General features: G+C 34.1%; 2 protein-coding genes across 2 annotated transcripts in view; one reads left to right on the top strand and one right to left on the bottom strand.

The window, feature by feature from the left end:
* The window catches only part of FAF1 (Fas (TNFRSF6) associated factor 1), a 334,517-nt gene that overhangs the window by 207,056 nt on the left and 104,893 nt on the right, over positions 1-22,568 (bottom strand). Inside the window, exon 5 of the mRNA XM_012639350.1 lies at positions 7,661-7,747. Coding sequence (XP_012494804.1) covers positions 7,661-7,747 — 87 coding nt within the window. The remainder of the gene's footprint in view (positions 1-7,660; positions 7,748-22,568) is intronic.
* LOC105806324 (40S ribosomal protein S3a) lies at positions 116-1,001 on the top strand. Its single transcript, XM_012639421.1, has one exon. The coding sequence runs from the start codon at positions 163-165 to the stop codon at positions 955-957; it is 795 nt and encodes a 264-aa protein (XP_012494875.1). The 5' UTR covers positions 116-162; the 3' UTR covers positions 958-1,001.

The following is a 22,568-nucleotide window of genomic DNA, read 5'->3' as shown; positions in this document are numbered from 1 at the left end:
CTCCCAGAGAGCTAGGATTATAGGCGTGAGCCACTGCGCCCGGCCTGGATATCATATTCTAATTGGTCATTTTAAAAATATCTTTCAGCCCTTTAAAAATGTCATTCTGGTAAGTTCTCGCGGGAGTTATACTTCCGCCCTTTTGGCTCTCTGAGCAGCACCATGGCAGTTGGCAAGAACAAGCGCCTTACGAAAGGTGGCAAAAAGGGAGCCAAGAATAAAGTGGTTGATCCATTTTCTAAGAAAGATTGGTATGATGTGAAGGCACCTGCTATGTTCAATATAAGAAATATTGGGCAAACACTAGTCACCAGAACTCAAGGAACGAAAATTGCATCCGATGGCCTCAAGGGTCGTGTATTTGAAGTGAGCCTTGCTGATCTGCAAAACAATGAAGTTGCATTTAGAAAATTCAAGCTGATTACTAAAGATGTTCAGGGCAAAAACTGCCTGACTAATTTTCATGGCATGGACCTTACCCGTGACAAAATGTGTTCCATGGTTAAAAAATGGCAGACTATGATTGAAGCTCATGTTGATGTCAAGACTACCAATGGTTATTTGCTTCGTCTGTTCTGTGTTGGTTTTACTAAAAAACGCAACAATCAGATACGAAAGACCTCTTATGCTCAGCACCAACAGGTCCGCCAAATCCGGAAGAAGATGATGGAAATCATGACCAGAGAGGTGCAGACAAATGACTTGAAAGAAGTAGTCAATAAATTGATTCCGGAAAGCATTGGAAAAGACATAGAAAAGGCTTGCCAATCTATTTATCCTCTCCATGATGTCTTTGTTAGAAAAGTAAAAATGCTGAAGAAGCCCAAGTTTGAATTGGGGAAACTCATGGAGCTTCATGGTGAAGGTAGTAGTTCTGGAAAAGCTACTGGTGACGAGACAGGCGCTAAAGTTGAACGAGCTGATGGATATGAACCACCAGTCCAAGAATCTGTTTAAAATTCAGACTTTTAATAATGACAAATAAAGAGTCCTATTTGTGACGGTTAAAAAAAAAAAATGTCATTCTACTGTCATCTGACTTGCATTGTTTCTAATGACAAATCTGAACAGTCTATATTTGTTCCCTGTGTGTAATGTATAGTTTTTTTACTCTGCTTTGAAAGTTTTTTCTTTTTCACTCTATTTCAGCAATTTTTTAGGACATGCTTTTAGTGTGGAATTCTTTGCTTATCCTTCTTGGGGTCCACTGAACTTTTTTAATTGATGGGTTTATAGTTTTCATTAAATACAGAAAAAATTCAGCTATTATTTCTTCAAATTTTTTTTCCTTGACCTTGTTCCCTCCATCTTTCCTCTCCTTTTACAACTCTGGCTCCATGTATGTTAGACTGCTTAATTTTGTCCCACAGGTCATTGATACTTTATTTATTCTTGTCTTTTGCTCTCTATGCTTCAGTTTGGATAGTTTCTATTCCTGTATCATCAGGTTCACTGTTCTTTTCTTTGGCAGTATCTCACCTGCTGTTCATCCCATCCAGTGAAATTTTTCACTTCAGATATTGTATTGTTTATTTCTAGAAGTAAGTTTTTTTTCTATTTTGTATATTCTATTCCCTCCTCATTAAGTTCATGTTTTCATTTAAATCCTTGAGCATATTCCTAATATTATAATAGCTACTTTAAAGTCTACATCTACTAATTTCATTATCTAAGTCACTTCTCTGTTTCTTTCAACCGATTTTATTCCTGGTTATGGGTCAGATTTTCCTGCTTGTTTGTATGTACAGTAACTTTTGATTGGATGCTGGACTTTGTTTTTAGAGGCAATCACCTGTTAATCAACTTGTTCCTTTTGAGCCTTATTTTTAAGCTTTCAAAAACGAAGTCCACTCTAGAGCTAGTTTATCTACTCCACAAAGGTGTAACTCTTCTGAAGGCATCTACTGAATGCACTGTGTATTCACCGAGGTGCCCCTATTATGCTCGGTAGGAACTCAAACTATTTTTAGCTCTGTGTGAGCTCTGGGAATTGCTTACCTTACAGCTCCCACTTGATTGTTCTTTTTTCTGGCAGATTTTCTTTGTCTAGCCTCTTGGAATTTTGCCCTGTATACACACAGATCAGTATTCGGCTAAAGACTTGGGGAACCCGATGCAGACTTCTGGACTTTTTCTCTGCTGGTATTCTGCCTTGCAGAGGTGCCTGGTAGCTGCCTGAGCCTCTCCAAACTCCAAACTCTGTCCCTTCAACTCAGTGAAATCACCAGTCTCTGTTTTGGTTTCACCTCCCTACAATGGGATCCAGAAATTGCCTCCAGGTAGAACATAAAACTATCTATTATAGGACTCATTTATTTTCTTCTTCAGAGTTCTGCACTACTTGTGTCTTGTATCTGAAAACAGTTGTTTCATGTATTTTATCCTGTCTTCTAGTTGTTTAAACAGGGAGGGAAAATCCCAGAGCAGTTATCCCTTCATGGGCAGAAGCAGCAGTCCACAGGTTTGGGATTTTAATAAACTGAAATCAAGATTCACAGCATCAGATCTCAGTGCTTATAAGTTTCCTATGGGACTATCTCACTTCCATGTGTTCTCCCTCATATTTGCTGAGTAAACATGTCCCTTGAGTGCTTCATCCACAATCCCAAACTTCTCATTCTCTCTGTTCAGGATAGAGTTCATTTCATAACTTTTCTTTCCTTTTAAATCCAAACTTTCTTCCATTGCTTTCAAAGCTGTTCTTTCCGTCTGTTTAGTCTTTGCCTGTGTTATTTGTAAAAGACTCTATATGTTGACAAGGGCAATGAACCCTCTGAAGCTACTGAGTCTCACCACTATCAGAAGCAACATTATCCATGACCTTGCCAAATAAAGAAAAAGCCAGTGAAAATGTCCAAAGATTGCTTGAATCTATCTGCCCTAGGATAGGCTAACAAAGTAATTTAAATAGCATTAGATGACCCTGAAGCTACTCAAAGAATGGTTCTGATTCTGCATGTGTACGCAATATAAAGAAGGTGCTCACTCAAGGGAAAGGGAGTTAACGTTTGTTGAATGCCTACTAAATGCCAGACATCACACCAGGGATTGGCAAATTTTTCTGAAAAGGGCCATATGGTCTTGTTGCAACTAGACATCCCTGCCATTATAGTGTGAAGGTAGCCAGGTACAATACATAAACAAATGGGTGTGAATGTGTCCCAACAAAACACTATTGACAAAAGCAGATGGTAGGTGGGATTTGGGTCTACAGTCATAATTGCCAACCCCTGAATTATATTATGTGCTTTTACATCAGCTAAAACCATATGAAATTGGTAATATGCAATCATTTTTGTCCTTAAAAAATGGCAATTTCATATAGTTCAACCTAATATGTTAACCCATTTAATCTTCACAATAAATTTTCAAGGGTGTTAGCATCATCTCCAATTAATTTGCAGATAAAGAAACTGAAAATCATATAGTAAGTAATGTATGCAAATAATAGCAACGCTGGGATTCAGTGAACTTGGATTGGTCTGTTAACTTGTTTTCTCTTTCTTTCTCCCTTCTCCCTGTGTAATGGTTTTGCTTATAAGTGACCTTACATTCTCAACGTAAAAATATTTAATAAGTAGCTTTCTGTCTCCTAACACATACCAAAGACCTCTGATTCTAAAATTCCTAATTTTTCAAATTCTGAGTATTTCTTAGCCAATGGGAAGCCCATTAGTAATCTCAAAAGAAAAATAAAGACGCACAACAAGAAAGTATTAAAATTGAAGGACCTTTCCTCTCTTGTATAAGCATTATCAAATCCTAGAATTTAAAAAACTACATATACTCAAATCGTCTACATTATAATAAGGTGTCTAAACATAATTCACAGTGTTAAAATTATTTCTACTCTCTGGAAACCAAGAGTGTCCTTGTTAAAGTGTAAAATGAGATTTTGCCTGCTTGCAACTCCTTGTTCTCACAGCTGAACTGTCACAGCATGAAAACTTTCCCCTACTGGTAAAGCTTTAGATACCTATTTCCCTGATGAAAGAGTGCAAAAGGAACTGAAAGAGTTATTGACAATTCATACAGTATCCCATACTCCATTAGAGTACAACCACAAGGAAGAAAATATTTTAACTCTGAAGGGAGAAGGGCAGTAATGTTCTTGATTGTTGACTTCACTGAGTAGTTTGAAAGTGTCAAAAGACTAACGTCTACCAGGTTAGTAAGAGAATCAAGATTGTACAAGAATCTGATTATAAGAAGCCTATTTCTTCATCCTGTTTAGTAGACCAAAGGTTAATGAAAATTATACTGAAGAAAACATCTCCTGTGTTATTGCAAAGTATTTCTCATGCAGTACAAAAACCACACAAATGAAGAAGTATTTTAATCTAGTTCTTCCCCATCCACTTCTTTTTTTAAAAGAATAGCTTCACTGAGGCATAATTTACATGCCATAAAATGTAATCATTGTAAATGTTCAATTAAATAATTTTTAGTAAACTTAGAGATGTGCAACCTTTACCACAATCTAATATTTAGAATATTTTCATCACTCCAAATCCAATAAGTTCTTAATCTATGGTACTTCCATAAATTCATGGAAGCCATTGATATCTAAAGCTACTGTATATTAAAAGCCATACAAATTTCTGCAACTGAGCAGGAAAAGCACAAACTAACCTCACTTTTAATGACCTTTATAACCAATCCTCTACTCTGGCATCGGGAAGCAAATGTTCAGGTGCTTTCTCTGAAAGTTAAACCATTGTAAGTAATAAGTTATGGCACACTGTCTTGGAAAGAAATTAATTATATTTTTGTTGGTAACACATTTCAGGCTGTTTACACAGCTGACATTTCTCAGCTGTACCCAATTCATGCCCTAAGCTGTGAGGACTATCTTGTTTTGTAGCAGATGCCTCCACTTGAGTGATTTCAGCAAGTATAAAAACACCACTGCCTGCAACAATATAGATTACAAGCACCAGCTTTACGAGTTTTTATAGTCCTAATGAAAAAAAGGTTTTATGATGCTTATTTGGCTAGGATCTCCTTAGAAGACTACCGTTACAAGCCATTTTTATCTAAACTCGAGTGCTGGAGCTGGTGGATCTGCGGTAGCACCAGTTAAAAGCAGCCTGGCCCTAAACATCTTTGTTTTATCAAATCACGCAGCTTAAGGCAACATCCTGCCAATGTGACAACATTTGCTCTGGGGAGGTGTGGGCAGGCTTCACAGATTCCGAGACAAGGTGAAAATATGAATAATGAGGCAAAAAGAATCAAGCCTCTTGGTGGGGATTCCCTGTTGTGCTTGCTGTGTTAGATACAGCACCAAGTAGCATTACAGTCTTGGATACAGTCAGTTTTAGCTGCTTTCCATATTTTCCTATAGTAGTGAAACTGCATTACAACTCCTTGGTAAGAAATTGAATGTTATAAAAATCATTAAACATGGGTCTCAAAAGACTGTCAGTTTGTGACAATCCTGGGCAACATAGTGAGACCTCATCTCTAAAAAAAAAATTTATAAATTAGCTGGGTATGGTGGTGGCACATCTGTAGCCCCAGCTACTGGGCAGGCTAAGGTGGGAGGATAGTTTGAGCCCAAGATTACAATGAGCTATGATCATGCCACAGCACTCCAGCATGGGTGACTGAGCCAGACTTTGTCTCTTAAAAGAAGAACAGAGAAAAAGAAAAGCAAGCCAGTGTCAATTCAATGAATTAGCACCGAAAATGTATAAGGCACTATGTTACAGACAGAAGAATGGATTGTGTTTCATTGAATTTGCATATTATTCTTAGGACTGGCACCTGATAAGCCTATTTCAGTCTGGTTTTTACAAGTGTGGGATCCATGAGCAGTTGGCTCTTCCAACGCTGTGAAGCCTCGTATTTCTAGACATTCTCTATTACCTTATGCCTGTGCTCCTAAACCAGATTATTTTTGCTTTAAACTTTTTATTATGAAAAATTTCAAATTATACAGAAATCAAGAGAACAGTATAATAAACCCAATATATGCTCCACCCAAATTCAACAATGATCAATAGATGCCTAATCTGGATTACCTCTATCCTCACTCTCTCCCATCACCCACAGGTTATTTTGAAGCAAATTTCAGGCACCATTTCATTTATTTAAACCAGCCAATTCACACCTGCGATCTTTTTTTTGAGTTATCTTAATGTTAATCACAATATTGACTCTTATTTATTATCTACTATCTACTATGAGTCAGATACTGTATATATATTATCATGGATCTTTATAACAATGCTCCAAATAAGTGAGATAATTAAAGCTTAGGGAATTTAAGTGACATGCTTAGATCTTAATTTTATTTTCTTCTGTTATTTCTTGTAATAGGTTCTTAGACAATACTAAGAACATTTCTGGTTTATTCATGTCTCATCAGGTAAACAGCCCGCTATCATTTATGAACATCACTCTTTTAATTTTGTAAAAATAAATGTAGCACATTCTATCAAATTTCTAACCTCAATGGAAACAAACAAACAAACCCAAAACAGACCAACAAAACAAAAAAACCCAACAACTACTATCCTTAGCAATGGACAACCAGCCAATAATTCTAATGATATACTATAATCTCAATGATAAAATCAGTTGTTCAGAAATAAAAAAGGGCCTATACCTAAATAATTTTTTTGCTGGAAGGGTTCATTAAAAAAAGTTGTGCTATTTTCTCGTTATTTTTAAAGTTTCATAATCCACAAAAGCATGTTCCAAAGGCACAGAGTTTAACACTGTAATTAGACTCAAGTAGCATCTACATACACAAATTGTCTTAAAATTTTTCTGTCTTCCACAGAGAATTCCTTCACATTAAAATACATGGTGTTGGTGCTGGAAGAGGAGTAGTTATTATCCAGGCAGAAACATAACATTTACTAGAAAATATGGAAAGGTAATTCAATTCTAAGCCATAATCATTAAAAAATGTTTATAAAGTCCCAATTTCTTTTTAGCTCTATTTATTTTAAAAGTTAGATTTAACTTCAGAATTCTCAAAAGATTCTTTTATTTCTACTTAAAAAAAAAAAGAAATGAGTATCTGGTTAGAACAAGCAAGTTTGTGGGAAAAAGTGACCAAACAATTTCAGTTGCCTCCTTAGATAATAAAATTTACTCTCACGGAAAAGAGCAATAACTAGAAATAAGGCAGAGATAGAAAATGTTTAAAAATTTACAACAGGAAAATCATTATTTATTTATTTTTTAATTTTTATTTTCTTTTCTCTTTTACAGCCTGGGCAACATAGCATAAAAATTGTTTTTTAAAGCACCAGTCTACTATGAGAAATTTAGTTTTAGAATGAAATATAATGATTAGGTTGATTTGGAAATACTGTAACTTAGGAAAAAAATTTTTTGATTTGAACATTAGTAATATCTGAATATATTCTTCTTATCAAGGAAAAATTTAAGTCAAATCAAGAAGCATCAAGTTCTTGACATTGATACTATAACATTACCAACACAATGTTGATGGGTTTGGCTTGTAATATCTGTTCTGCAAGTGAACTCAAATTATTACAACTCCTCTTATTTTCACATTATTTGATTTCTAAAGTTATTTTAATGGAAGATTCAAACCATTTGATTCTGCTTATGATCAAAGCCAATTAGAATTAAAGTAGCAAAAGAAAGAGGATATACTGAGAATTTGACCGTTACTTACTGAGTCATCTGTGGCAGAAGTTGGCCAGCCTTCCCATAATTGATGGCGAACAGGGATACTTGTAAGGTCATAAACATTTCTCTTTACCTATTAAAAAGAAAGAGATAGCACAATTAAAATAGGATTTCTACATGACTTATGATAGTTTCCAGTCGATTTATGTGACATATACTGAATTTCCTGTTTTCTTCTAGATTCAAAACAAGAATTTAAAACAAGGAAAATACAAGTCAGAAAAATTTTGTAAGAAAGAACAATATCAAATTTAAAAGATTTTCAATGAAGACTAGATGAAATAATAGTTGAAGAAACATCCCTCTTCCCTTGATCGTTTTTCAACTCCTGGTTGACTTCAAGTTTCTTTTCAGTCAACGAACTTCAGGCACACAGTTCACTTAGGGCAGACTGCAATTATAAATTTTTGTAATTTATTTAATTTTTTAAATGTGCAATGATTCAAACCTATATTTCAAGTTTCTATGTGGGAGAGAGAAGGGTAATGGTTTTGAGGGGACACGGGAGGAAAAACTTGAAGTTGTCTTTATTTTTTGATGTAAGTTTCAAAGATATAAAAACTTATTAATAGAGGTTATTTCTTTGAAATCACCCCAAATTAAAAATCATTTCAATGGAATATTTATTAACATTAGAGCCATCCATTAATATATTGTTTAGGCCCTTCCTGAAAAGAAAATATAGCAAATGCTGTTAAAGATTAAAAACTATTTTTCCCAACATGCAATATTATACCTTTCAATTTAGAAGAAGAGAAGGTAACTTACTAGAATAAGGTGTTGGAAGGTTAAACTCTATGTTATCCAGTAATTAAGAAGTATCATGTCTTTCCTTTAGCTTTTTTTCTAAATAGCTAATAGAAATTCCATTTTATTCTTTATTCACAAATAAAATAAATTAACAAATCATAATAGTGGAGAGACCATTGTCTCTTCAGGTTAGTTATGGCATTATTACCCTATTGTAGCAAATGAAGCTAGTGTTGAAACATTGCCCACACTATGTTCTATAATAAGACTTCAGTATAGTTCTTTATACTTCAACAAGCATTCATTCATATTTTAAAAATGCAGAAGTCTAAAGTATCATGTTGTCCAATTACAGCATTTTGTTATCACATTACTCTTTCTTACACATAAACACATCTAAGCTATCCTTCCAGTGAAATAGAGATATATGTTCACTAGGGAAAGGAAAAACAAAACAAAACAGAACTCAATCTATTTTTATCTCTAATGTACACCTGTGGAAAAAAAGACTTAGTAAATGAGATCTGAGGAACTTGGGGTATGGCTTGATCCCTACTCAACTGAAACAAACAGCTTTTTTTTAGAGGTTCTTAGCGATGGCCAATCTACCATGCAATATTTTGTTTACAGTCAGTCACATCAAGTTTAGAAATTTTCATTGATGATTATTAACCCAACAATTTAACCAAATGCAACTGGGCTAACAGCTGATCACTTTCACCAGCTGAGACTATTTAGTCATGCTTAAACATTAGTGCTCTTAAGGAGAAAAGTCATCCACAAACCCAAAGCATTGTATTAATAAAAGAGAGAGAATGGATAGAAGAAGGAGTATGAGGAGTCTTTAGGGTTCGAGGCAAAAAAATTCTTTTTTTAAAATTGTTTTTGGATAACGTTGTCTAGATACACCAAATTTTACCAGCTATTTTTGAATAAAAGCAAGAAAAATATTTATATTTGTTGGAAAAGTGGCAAGGCTACCCCAGCATTTAAAAGCATACACAAACAGTATGAGTATTTAAACAAATAACTTCGGAGTAGGATTCTTTAAATTCCACCTTAATTCCAAAATACAACAATAAGGTATTATGAAATAAACAGTATTTTCTTCTTTCATTAACTCATCTGTAACTGCACTGAATTGAATAACATTCCTTTGCTATTCTAAGCCTGAAAAGCATGTTCTGGCTATAGTGTTATGTTGGTATAAAGCACAACGCCAGACTGATGTGCTGAACAAAAGTGATCAAAGTTAGAGTAATGTTAGCCACTGCACAAGTATTTGGCTTCATTGTTCTCCCCAGAATGACATCTGTTAAGCAACTTGTCATAGAATAAACTGGTTAATGCAGACAGAACTTGGCTGAGAGGGTACCATGTAAAGCATATTAGGCTAATGTTTAATTGTTCCAATGCAAAGGCTAAATTCCCAAAGTATGCTGAGATTAAGCCAAAAGAATTTTGTGTTGAACCACAATCACCAAACAACAATTTAAGTGAAAACAAATTGGTTTTTCAAAAATAATTCCATGCTTACCAGTACTGTAACCACGGGTAGATTTTACCAGTATATGGATGAAGCACAAGTGATAAGATAACAAATGCACTAAATGAGTGATGATTTTACTAATAGAGATGTTAGAATTCCATTAACTTTATTGATGGTTATATTTAATTAAAAATTTACACCACAATCCTGCAGGGAAGGAAAAGATCCAAAATGTAAACAAAGCAAAAGTTAAAATGATTCTTTAAAAAAATTAGTATTCTAGAAAACCTGAATGATAAAATACAGCTGTGTATAAAATGATGCAGATGAATTTAAAGTCATCATGAATCAGATGAAGGACAGAGTTCTCTCAGAGAAGGAGGGAGGATGAAGAGAAAAGGAGAGAGAAAGGGGGAAAGAGGGAAGGAGGGGGAGAAGAGGAAGAAGGGGGAAAGGGAAGAAGGAGATGGAGATGGAGGGTAAAGAGAAAGAGGGAGATGAGGAGAAAACAAAGAGGGGGGAGAGCAAAACAGAGAAGGGGGAGGAGAGTAACTGATTGATTTGAGAGATGTGAGAGCACTTGTGAGAGGTAGAAAGAACACACACACAGACTGGGTTGCTGTGGCTGGCATGCCCAGCTGCCATTATTGTGCAGCTTCTGATGGAGTTTCATCTTTAGAGAGTGTGTTAAATTCCAGTTAAGGACAAGTGGCACTTCACAGGGTAACATTTCCTAAGGGCCTTTTTGTTTTACACATTTTCTTTGATCAGTATTGGCTCAAGATCATGCTGAACCTTCATAATCTTTTCAATTCTTGTTTAGCATTAAGCTCTAAATCTATGAGATTTCAAGCTGCTAAACTATGCAAATGTTTCAATTAGTTCTGAAGGAATTTAATAAATGCTTTGATTACCAGCTGAACATTATAACTATGTTACAAAACTATACTGTACTTGGATCAAGAGTTCCAGATTGACAACAGGTTTTCCAGTTTGCTTTCTAGATTTTCTAAAGGGATAGTTTAATTTCTTCTCCATGGCTTCAGATAAGAATTGTTTATAAATGAGAAAATATATAAATCATATTAACTTTTAATAGTAAAGAATTAATATGGTATTGATTTGTTTCCTTATTATTTACTTTTCATTGTTAATAAACATGTTTATATACTATATTTAATATAAAATGCTAACCAATAGACTCCACTTCATACTTCTTCAGTGTCTGTGGAAATTTCCATGCTAAACACAGCACTAGGAAAAAGATCATTTTACTATGATCTGCTCAAGATAAAATTATAAAAGTATTATATTTTCATTCACAAGATATTCATCTCCCATGAAATTTAATTACGATTAACTTAAATTTTCAGTTTTATTTTTTAATTAAATTTCATCAGAAAAATCTTAGAAAAATAATTCTTAGGAAAAGTTACTCTGCTAAGGGCTAAATTTTGAAGCTCAGATCAGCCTCAAACGAGTTTTTGTAAACTATACAAATTGAAAAATATAAAACAGTAGATAATATTGTCAGCTATAATAGAATCATTTCTTGTGAGTGAAATGTTGGTCAAACTACTGAAAAACATTTCAGGGAATTTTAAATGTCATTCAGGTATTAACCAAGTGAAAGCGGATTCTAATAATAGAAAAGTCACAAAGTTTGAGGTGTTGTGGCATAATGAGAGGCAGAGAACTAGATGTCTAATCCTAATTCTGCTCAGCTGTTACTGTGGACAAATTGAAGCCTTTCTGAGATTTAGTTTACTTAACCTTAGAAGAGAAGACAATATGGTGATTTCTGATTTTCAAAGCTCTAAAATCCTATGATTTCATGAAAATATTATAGTTAATCCTAGGTACAGGGAAAGAAGTGCTAAATATATATAAGACAAGGAAGTAATGAGGGAAAAGCTTAAAACTATTAAAGCTAGAAAATGGAAGAACAATAGTAGAGTTAATAAATATAGCAGTGACATCAAAAAGGAAAATGGCAAATAGTTTCAGGTGAGAAATAAAGATATACGCATTTTAAGTGAAGTTTTTCTTGGATGAAGAAAAGTCTTAGTCTTTACTTTTATTACACTTTTTAAAAAAAGCTAATTAATATTTTCCCCTTGTGAGATCTCATTTAAAAATGAAGCCTGTCACACTGGTTTCCCAAATAACTATTCCATCAACCAAATGTTATCAGAATGGCTATGGTTTTGCCATAATACTACTAGCTAAGTGACATAGTTTCAAAGTTTTATTAATTTATTTCAACATATAAAAATTTGTGAAATCTGGCCCATGATTCTTCACATAGCAAACATTTTAATAAAGCAAAAAAAAATAAAAAACTCAAAATATTTAATTGCCATGAGCTTAGAATAGCTATCAGTTAGCACTTTAGTTTCTAGATTTTCTGAATTAAGATACTATGGCACATTATAGCCCTTATAAAAAGTACCCTGAAACTACAGACATCTCATTCTTTTATCATTCTTAGAAGAAAAGGCCTCTGGTCATATTAGAACCTGAGCTTATCCAAACTTTAAATATATCAGAATTTGAGCTCCAAGTACTTCACTCTATCAAATGATGTTCTGGTTAAGAGTTTGCTAAATAATAACAGCACTGAACAAGTATTTGTGTGTGTTTAAATCAAAATAAGGCATACAGGCTAGGCTTCGTTCCAGTTTCCTAGCAATCTCTGGTGCTCTGAAAGGCTTATAGTTAAGAAACCAATCACTTCTGATTCAAAGTGGGTTTTGAACACATACTTCATATCTAACATCTTTTCTTTTTCTTCTTTTAAAACATACTGTACAGATTTGTTTTACTAAGATGCAAGTTACAACCCTCCTAAAAATCCTTCCTGAACAAAAAGCACTTGAAACTGGATGGTGCAAGGGGAATGAGAAGGTGGCATCAGTAATCAAATGTTAATTAGCAAGCTTTTTTTTTTCCTTCCCCCAGGGCTGGCCTGTGTTGGAGAATTCAAATCAGAAATCAATGCTCCAAGTGTTTAACTATTACTTCTTCTCATTAACCATTTAAAAGACCTAACTATTCTCTCCTCATAAAAACAGTAAATGGAGACATTTCTTTTTCTCAAATACTATCTTTCCAAAAACAATGAGGATGTTGTTTCAAGAAAACTATAAAATTGAGTTGCTTTCAATCAGGCTTTGAAATGACTATATTCTGCACTTTTAAGACACCTTTTGGCTCTAAGTGAATTAATTATTCATTCCAAAACTGTAACTTATTTTTGCTTTGTATCATACTTAAAAACTTATTTCATCTCTTACTCACCTATAAAGAAATTTGACAATTGGCATTTTAAGAGATTACTAGGATGATGATGATAAAGCTAATCAAATATGGAAACTAGTTTAAATGCATATAATTGGAAATGGATTTTGGTCATCCTAAAAAAACTACCAAGGATAAGACTTAGCACTTTCATTAGAAACATGGTTATATTCATAATTGCCTACACCAAAAGTTTGGTGTAGGTGTAAATGACATTAAAATTGCAAAGTTAGATCATATTTAAGGTAACTGAACTAATAATCATGAACTTATTGAAATGAATTTATATCCTTAATTAAAGGTTAAACCTGGATTTTAAGATAAAAGACAATCCTTAAAGTGCTAAGAAAATATTTATAGATGAGCAAAGCTGAGTATATTTCACAAATTGAAAAGAGGCTAAATTTTAAGAGCTTTCTGAAATAGAGGTTTGTAGAAATTGTGAAGTTGCAGAAATTAAAATTATAACTGAAAAAAATTGGTCAATTATTTTTCTACAATGGTGGTTCACAATGTGGTGAACAGTATTAGTACCGCCTGGAAACTATAAGAAATGCAAATTCCTGGGCTCCACTGAAGACCTCATGTATTGGACACTCTGGAGGCATTAATCTGTGTATTAATGATCCCTCTAGATAATTCTTACCAAATCAAAGTTTAAGAAGCACTGTTTTAGGATGTGCAAATTGTATACAGGCTCTTTCAGGGTAGCCATGGCTCTCTAGTTTACTGATTCTAAAATTTTTTGAACTCTGCTTAAGGTGGCCAGTCCCTTTTGAGAATGAACATAATTAATAATGATTTGTTACAGAAATTCTAGAAATGCTGTAATTTTGTTTAGATAACTAATTAAGTCTAAGAAATTAATAAGAGAAGACACTACCTCTTTACTAGAGACTTTACAGTATTCTTAATCTAAACTTCTGCTAACAGAAAATCTATGTTAATCTTCAGGTTTTCTGCCTCAAGCTTAAATGTGATTGCTTTCTGGCTATAATTTATATTTGGAAATTGCAGTAAAACTGCAAATCCACAATAAATGATCTATTGGTCATACTAAATAAACTTGGAAGATACCTGTATATGTCAGCTGAATTAAAGAAATATCCCTAAACACCAGAGAACTATGTTTGAGACACATAAATGACTAAACAGGTTATTTTTTCCTCTCATAGGTTAGCTGAAACAAGACCCAAAAGAAAAAGGTTAATAGCCTATCAGTAAGTCAAGACCTTATCGTTGAGGGCAATATTTCCTCTCTGTACTTTTTGGAAACAATGAGGGAACAAAGTTTTTCCAGTTATTTAATGACCTAATAAATACTATTGAAGCAAATGTGTCTTACTGCCTGTAGTGAATAAAACAGCAGTCACTCAATAAAAGCTCTTAAAATTTCCTCATTAGTAAATTAATCAATTTATAATTCCTTCCAGGAACGAAAACACCCATTTAAGTAAAAAGTCAATTTTAAAAATAACTGGAAAAATTATAAGAACATTTTTAGGAGTTTTACTTTAACCTAAAACTGTTTTGTGAAGTTCAATTTTATGTACTACTTTAAAGATTGGTCACATAAATCAAGAAATACTGTGGATCAGAAATGTTTTTATTTTTAAGTCTGAATTTTTGTAGACAATCTAATATCAGAAGCAATGTACTAATTAATCTTAGACATAAACATACATGTAATCAAATATTTAGATATAAGGATATTCATTGCAGGCTTGTTTATCATACAAAATCATCAACAAAAAACTAGCACAATCTAATATCCAATAATAGAATGGTTAAATGAATGAATGAAATACCATGCAGCCATTAAAGTGATGATGTAGAACCAGGGTCAGCAAAGAACAGCCCAGAGGCCAAATCCAGTCTGCTGTCTGTTTTTGTAAATAAAGTCGCATTGGAACACAGCCACATTTCACTTGTTTACATTTATCTCTGGCTGCTTTTGCACTACCAGGATAGCAGAGCTGAGTATATGCAACAGAGACTACATGGCCTGAAAAGCCTAAAATATTTATTATCTGGCCCTTTCCAGAAAAAATTTGCTGACCTCTGATGTAGAAGAATATTTAGCAACATTAAAAGTTGTTACTTGATAGTTAAGAAAAACCAGGTTAGAAAATCATGCACATTTCTGTTTAAGTTACACATAAACAGGTATGTATATGTATATATGTACGCACAGAAAAAAGACCAGAAAGACAGAAAACAATTGTCAAAATTTATTCCCTCTATACCATGGTATTATGACCCATTTTTAATTTGTGTATCTCTTTTCTAAGTTTCTATTATTTCTACAACAAAAAAAAATTTTATTCCAAGTAAAGAAATGCACTTGGCGTCATGGGTTTTCATTTCGACTGGTGCCACTAATTATCTGAGTGACGCTGAGCTACGGAAAGAGGAGGAAAGAGAAATACAATTGAAGACATATTGAGCATCATCTATAAACCAGGTACTATGTTAATATACCATCCTCACAACAACCTTTTACATGTATTATTATCTTCATTTTTCAAATGAGAAAACGAAGGCTTAGAGAAAATAAATAATTTGCTCAAGGTTACTTCAGTTACTAAACGATGACACAGGATTCAATTTGGTTCTATGAAACTCTAAAGTCTAGATTCTTTCATGACTATGACCTATCTTCTCTTAGCCTGAATTTTTCTCTTCTGTAAAACAGAGTTGCAATAAATTATCTTTAAAATGATTTTCTACCTGACACTTCTATAATTGTAAAATTTCTCACAGAAAATACGAATTTTCTATGAGACCATTTACACTTAACTCTGAACAGTGGTCATTATGTGGTAACAAGTGAGAGTGACCAACTATGGGCTAAGCCTCTGTCATGAGAGCAAGTGAGCCTTTTCACAGCTGTTGTGCTGCAACAGGCAATGAAGAGCAGTTATAGGCTGTCAACTTTGTACTTTTAAGTGTGGTAGAGGAAGAACAACTGCCAGAGTAAATAGCAACTTGTTATTGTTTCAACAACTGAATGCTGCCTTCACAGTAAGAGGGCAATTCTTGGTGTCACAGAGAGCTGGAAAAGAAACGGCAAGATAAAAAATTTCCAAGGAAGTTAAATCAAGGTAAATAAATGGAGAATACTATATTAAAATAGTAAATAAACTTTATCATGAGGATTAGCAAAGGTTCTTCCTCTTACAAACTTTTGGCCAATGCCTTCTGAGTCTCCCTCACCCCTTACGAATATAAAAGTTTTGGCTAGAATAAAATACTAAGACATTCACACTATACGTCTGCTACTTCTACTTGGCCAAGGTACAGTAAATCAATTATGTCCTATCTTGTTATTCCAGTTTTCCCTCTCTCAACAGCTGGGCACTCTTGCCAACACCTCTCCTATGCTTTTGATCTGGACAAGTGAAACTCTTATTAGAAACAGTGTTTAATTTGCAACCTCTGTAAGTTCTAAAATAAAATTGCATCTATAAGAAAGATGTGGGGCAATGCCATTAATCTACTCTGCCAATTTGTTTTTTATAGAATTGCATTTCCTTTTAATTTTGATTTCACATGGGCAAAACACACAAGTGCACACATGCACAAACACAGACAAATTAAGCTACTTGCCTAAATGTCATTCATTTAGTTAATGACTAAGTCAGGACAATAATGCAGATTTTTAAAAATTCCGAATCCATTTATTTTTTCTTCTAGAAAATGTTTTTTTTTCCATAAAGAACAAACCATTGCTTCCATAGGATACTTCAAAATTTTTTAAATGCTGATAATCAATGTTTTTAGCAAAGAACCATCTTTATATTTTGATAAAGATCATATCTTTTCCCACTCTGGTCGCACCACATGGATGCTCAGACATGATGTTTATATTTGCTTTGCTGCTTTCTGTTGCCTATCTAGGCCTTTGCCTTTATTTGAGATGTGAAAAAAGTGGTGGGAACCATCAGCAACAGAACCTCAGTCTATAATCAGGTCTCTCATAATTTTATCTTTTCTTGTTAACAAAAAAATGCAAAAAACAAAGACAACAAAGGGACTTAGTGTTAGGGTCTGCCATGAATACTAAAGTGGCCTAGGGGTGTGGCTCATCAAGTGAAAATAAACCATTCAAGTCACCCACATCAAGAAGAAAGTTTGGGAACAACTAGGCCAGTGTTTGCATTTGGGGCCCTGGAGTCAGGAGAGTTACATTTCCCTACTCTCTGATTAACTAAGGCACCAGAGACAACCTACTTAACCTCTCCTTTAGGAAATATTAAGTAAGCTCCTCCAAAGAACAACCTGAGAGATATTTAAAAGTATGTCTGGTCAGGTTTTCTGATTCTAACTTGCTACATTCCAAGATTAGCTTTCAGCATTCTCTCTCTCTCTGAGATACGTGGGTGGGAAGGCAGACAGGATATCTTAAGAAAAGTAGTTGCCTTGGCCAAGAGAAAAGTTATAATACAAGGACAGGCACCAAAATTGTACAACTAGTTAAGTTTAGGTAAACGAGATAGAGTTGGAAACTGGCTCCAAACAACTTATTAAATCTTATCAAGTGAATTGACAACCATGAATGAAAGTCTAATACTGCACACCAAACCCTAACTAAGGACTGATACTACCAATGCTCAAAAGCTTCAGACAACTGGCTTTTAATTAAGAAAGTAAAATCTAACCCAACGATTCACTGTTAGAGCTGGTTCTGAAATGCAGATATAGCTATTTTAGAAAGAAAATACCAGAAATACCTTAGCATTCCCACTTTATGTATTATTAAGATCAGAAAAAAATTTAAACACATGATTCATTAAATAAGCAGACATTCTAAATAAACTGCCTGAAGTCTCCTGTTAAAAAAAATTACTCCTATTTATTCATTAACAAAGCTATTCCTTAGCTCATCCCTGCCATAACCTGCTCTATTCAAAACCATATGGGAAAGGACATTAAAAAACCGCCACAAACCATGGACTTCTGGTATTAGTGCTACACACAGCATACCCCTATTCATTATTCTACCTCCCTTGTTTAATCTATCATTAAGATTCAGTGACCCCACACTAAATTTAAAGCAGATCCTTCCTTCCTCCCATGCCTAAATTCACATACTTTTCTAGTTGGGGATGCCCTCAAGTATTAACAACTCTACGGGGTTTCTCTAATCTCAGCTCTGAACTATGTCATGCTATAGAACCAAGAAATTGCTGTTTTACATCTCTAACTATGGAGGCTTCCATAAAAAAGGACCATATAATTTACTTAATAAGATACAGGGGGGGAAATCACCATTTAATAAGTATTTTTTCACTGTATATGGTAAAAGAGACACATGGAGACACTGTCATATGCTGTGTCCTCTTAAAAGTGAATAACACCTAAAGACATTACTTCAACTGTATTCATCACAGAACTTAACAGTTTTAAATAAAGGTAAAATTCTCAAGTGTTGACTATCCTAATGGATTGAATAATAAAGGAAAAAAGAACATGACAATTTAAATATATAGTTGATAAAGTGACCATTTGGGGGAAATAAGATTTTAAGAAGTCACCAAAAGTTATTATTTCTAGAAAATATTAAACTACATTTTAAAATTACAAACAAAAAAGTCTAATGACAATGTGCCAAATAAATGGTAAGGAATTGTATATTTAATGGTCTATAAGAGCTAACATAACTTTCCGTGATGACAGAAATGTTCTTTATCTGTTCTGTCCAATAGGGTGGCCACTAGGTGCATATGGCTACTGAGTACTTGAAATGTAGGTAGTCTAAGGAACAGAATTTTAAACTTTTTAAAAATTTTAATTAATTTAAATTTAAATTGCCACTTGTGGCTAGCACCTAACCTACTGGAAGATATATTAAGATTACTTAATAAAGAATATAGAGCCACATAAAAACACACCATTGATAAAAGTATAATCTTACATGCTTTACTTCATTATAGTCCTTGAAACATAAAGGTAAAAATACTGTAGCTAAAATAATTTTTCACACTTTTATTTTTATTATTTTTAATAATGTTATTTTGAAGTAGCCTGGGAACTATCAATAGAAACTACATGGTTGAGTATCCCAAAATCAAAGAGGGATAAATGTAAACAATACCTTGCTTGGGAAAAAGCAGGGCAATAATGGACTATATTATAATAGTTAATAGTTAAATATTCTTTAGTTAAAAATGTTAAGTTTGACTTACATAGCTGCTAATTATGTAACCTAGGGTATAATTTTTTATTAATTCATTAACAAAATGATTATCTGAGAATGAGTACAGTGATTTAAATGTTACTATAATAGTTTATGTTAACTGTATACCTGGCAATTTTTTATTGAAGAAAGCGATGATTCAGAATTAGTTCCTTTGTTGGGGTCAAAATCCTTAAAGCATTTAAGTGTTAGGCTAGGAACAGATGAAATGGATGCTATTGATCACTACTAGTCTCAGATTCAAATCCTTTATCAATTCAACAGGTACCCACTGAATATCTATCACTTAAGTGACTACAATATAGCAAAGAAATTGCTGAGTGAACAGGATGCTTTGAGAGCAGACCTCTACACTCCCTTAAGGAATTCAATAAAGCTGGAGAGAAAATACGTGAATAGGTTTTTATCATACAAATACACGTCTTACAGGATTTTTTAAAAAAGTAAACAAAATGACTGAACAAATGAATTTTAAAAAATGCAGATGGAAAAAAATGTAGATGGGACCAGAGAAGAGACTTGAGAATTAAATATAAAAATTTCTGCTGGGTTCATGCCTGTAATCCCAACACTTTGGAAGGCCAAGGCAGGAGGATTGCTTAAGCCCAGGAGTTCAAGACCAGCCTGGGCAACATGGTAAGACCCCGTCTCTACAAAAAATAAGGGAAATTAGCTGGGTGTGCTGGCGTGCCTGTAGTCCCAGATATTTGGGAGGCTGAGGCAGGAGGATTGCTTGAGCCCAAGAGTTTGAGGATGCAGTGAGCTATGATCACACCACTGCACTCTAGCCTGGGTGACAGAATAAAATGCTGTCTTAAAAAAAACAAAACAAAACCAAGTTTCTGCCTCCTTACAAAAAAGCAGATCATCTCTTTATTAATTAAGAATTAAGACCCATGTAAATTAGGATAACATTTTAAACACTTTTTTAAAAGGAAATACAAATGTACTGCTAACAAAGTGCTAGAAGAATTTTTCAACAGACTTTTATAGGCAACTGATAAACCTGTTCTAAGTTTAACAAGTACATTCATTGAATGCTAATAATTTATGAGCATTCAGTTGTCTAGTCAGTCAACAAATATTTACTGAGTACCTAATACGAGGAAGGTATTATTTTGCAATAGTGACTAAAAGAGACAAAGTCTCTGTCTTCACGGAGCTTATATTCTTTCTATAGATATATATGGTGGTAAGGAAGAGCCAGGGGGGAAGGAAACAAAAATAAGTAAGTGAATATACAGACAAGGTAATTTTAGCGTTAGGTAAATGCTATGAAGGGTAATAATAGACTCCTGTCAGTCATTCTCTACTTCAGATGGGTTGAAATCTGAATGAGAAGGTAAAAGTTCTAGAAAGAGTATTCTAGGTAAATAAAACATGAAATGCAAAGGTTCTGTCAGGTGCTTTACATACATGTATATATTCTCTAAAACTTATCAAGGTTAATGCAGCTTTTATTCTTAAAAGAATAAATTAAGGGCTCAAACTCTCCAAAGTAAGTAGCAAAAGAAGGATTCAAAAGGAAATCTATGGGTATCTGAGGCATTTTCTCTTTTTCACTGTACCATGATACTTCCCTAAAAACTAAAACTAGGAAAGTTTGTTCTTTTTCTATAGATCACCCACACATAGACACAAATATTCTCCCTGCCAAAGAAATGTTACTCACACTGTTCACATACTTGGCTAACTCTTCCTTCATAGATTTGGGACATGCTTTAGTTCAACTAAATAATTATAAATCCCAAATTACTGTCAGGTACAAATTAATAAAGTTTACTATAATGATAGCTAACTCAAAGGGATATTTCAGAGATTCTGATCAAAGATACCTTGTCTTCAAACACAGTTGGGTGTTGTTTATGTTTTTGCCCAAGTGAATAGATATTGTCATGCATTCCAAAATAAATGGCAAGTGCATTTGATCATATCTTATTTTTTGTCATGTTTCACTGCATTATGCCAGTAATAAATAAATAAGAAAAGCCTGTTATTTCAAAGCATCATTCTCTGACCCCCAACATTACCACTCATTCTTCATGCTGTATATTGAAAAAGAAAAGAATGAGGGGAATAGTTGTTGCTAAAGCAGAGCTAGACCCCTATCACCTTGTACATTTTAAAGTAGATCTGGTAAACTTTCTTCCTTTTTTTCCGCCCCCCCAGAGACAGGGTCTCACTCTGCCAGCAGTGGAATCATCATAGTTCGCACTTCTGGGCTCAAGTGATCCTCCTGCCTTAGCCTCCCAAGTAGCTGGGACTACAGGCATGTGCCACTGTGCCCAGCTCTAAACTTTCTATACTTGTATATATTTATGGTTCTTTCATTCATCCAGTCAATAAACATTGAGTACTTCCTTATGTTCCAGACTCTCTGATAGTCACTACAGCAGCGGTCTCAAATGCAAATGTCTAGAGCAGCCAGATAAGTAATATAAATGAGTGAAATTTGATGGGCAAATGGCATTCAGCTTTAGTTTTAAGGAAACAATACTGGGGTGTTAGGGAATATGGCAAATTGGAGAGAATGCCATAACCAAGGAGGCAGATGTTATTCCAGATCAGCTGACTGCTGCTATGGAAAATCTAGGATTCAGCATCATCAGAATTTTCTGATCCTTCAAGAGAAACCAGAATTCAGGAATCCTGTTTTGTTTTGCTTTAAATGTAAAACCTTCTAATTTTTAAACACTGGCAACCAGTTCAAATTTAAAACACTCTGGGACCCCAAACTGGTAGCAAACCAGTTTTACAGTTGCCAGTTTACAACTTTTGCAGGAGAAATACAAAGATAAAGACACAATATTCTTGCCTTAAGGGAACTCACAGTCCTCAAAGGGTTACACCTAGAAACAAATATTTGTGATACAATGATAGGTATAATGATAAAGATATCAATGAAGTATTAGGAAGGGCACAGAGAAGAGGCAATTGTAATAGCTGCAGCTACCATTTATTGAGTACTAGGGCACTAATCTAGGTAGTTTGCATATGTTATTGTATTTCACGCTCGCATCAATCCTGTTGGTACAGAAATTGCTTTATGTGGTAGAGCTGGATTTAAAGTCATTCTTTCTTTCAAAAATCTGTGTGTTAGGCCGGGCGCGGTGGCTCACGCCTGTAATCCTAGCTCTCTGGGAGGCCGAGGCGGGC

Source organism: Propithecus coquereli, unplaced genomic scaffold (assembly GCF_000956105.1).
Source record: "Propithecus coquereli isolate 6110/MARCELLA unplaced genomic scaffold, Pcoq_1.0 Scaffold14, whole genome shotgun sequence".
In the NCBI taxonomy this organism is placed as follows: Eukaryota; Metazoa; Chordata; class Mammalia; order Primates; family Indriidae; genus Propithecus; species Propithecus coquereli.
Note: the sequence above shows the minus strand (reverse complement) of the source record. Positions and strands in the feature narration are given on the sequence as shown.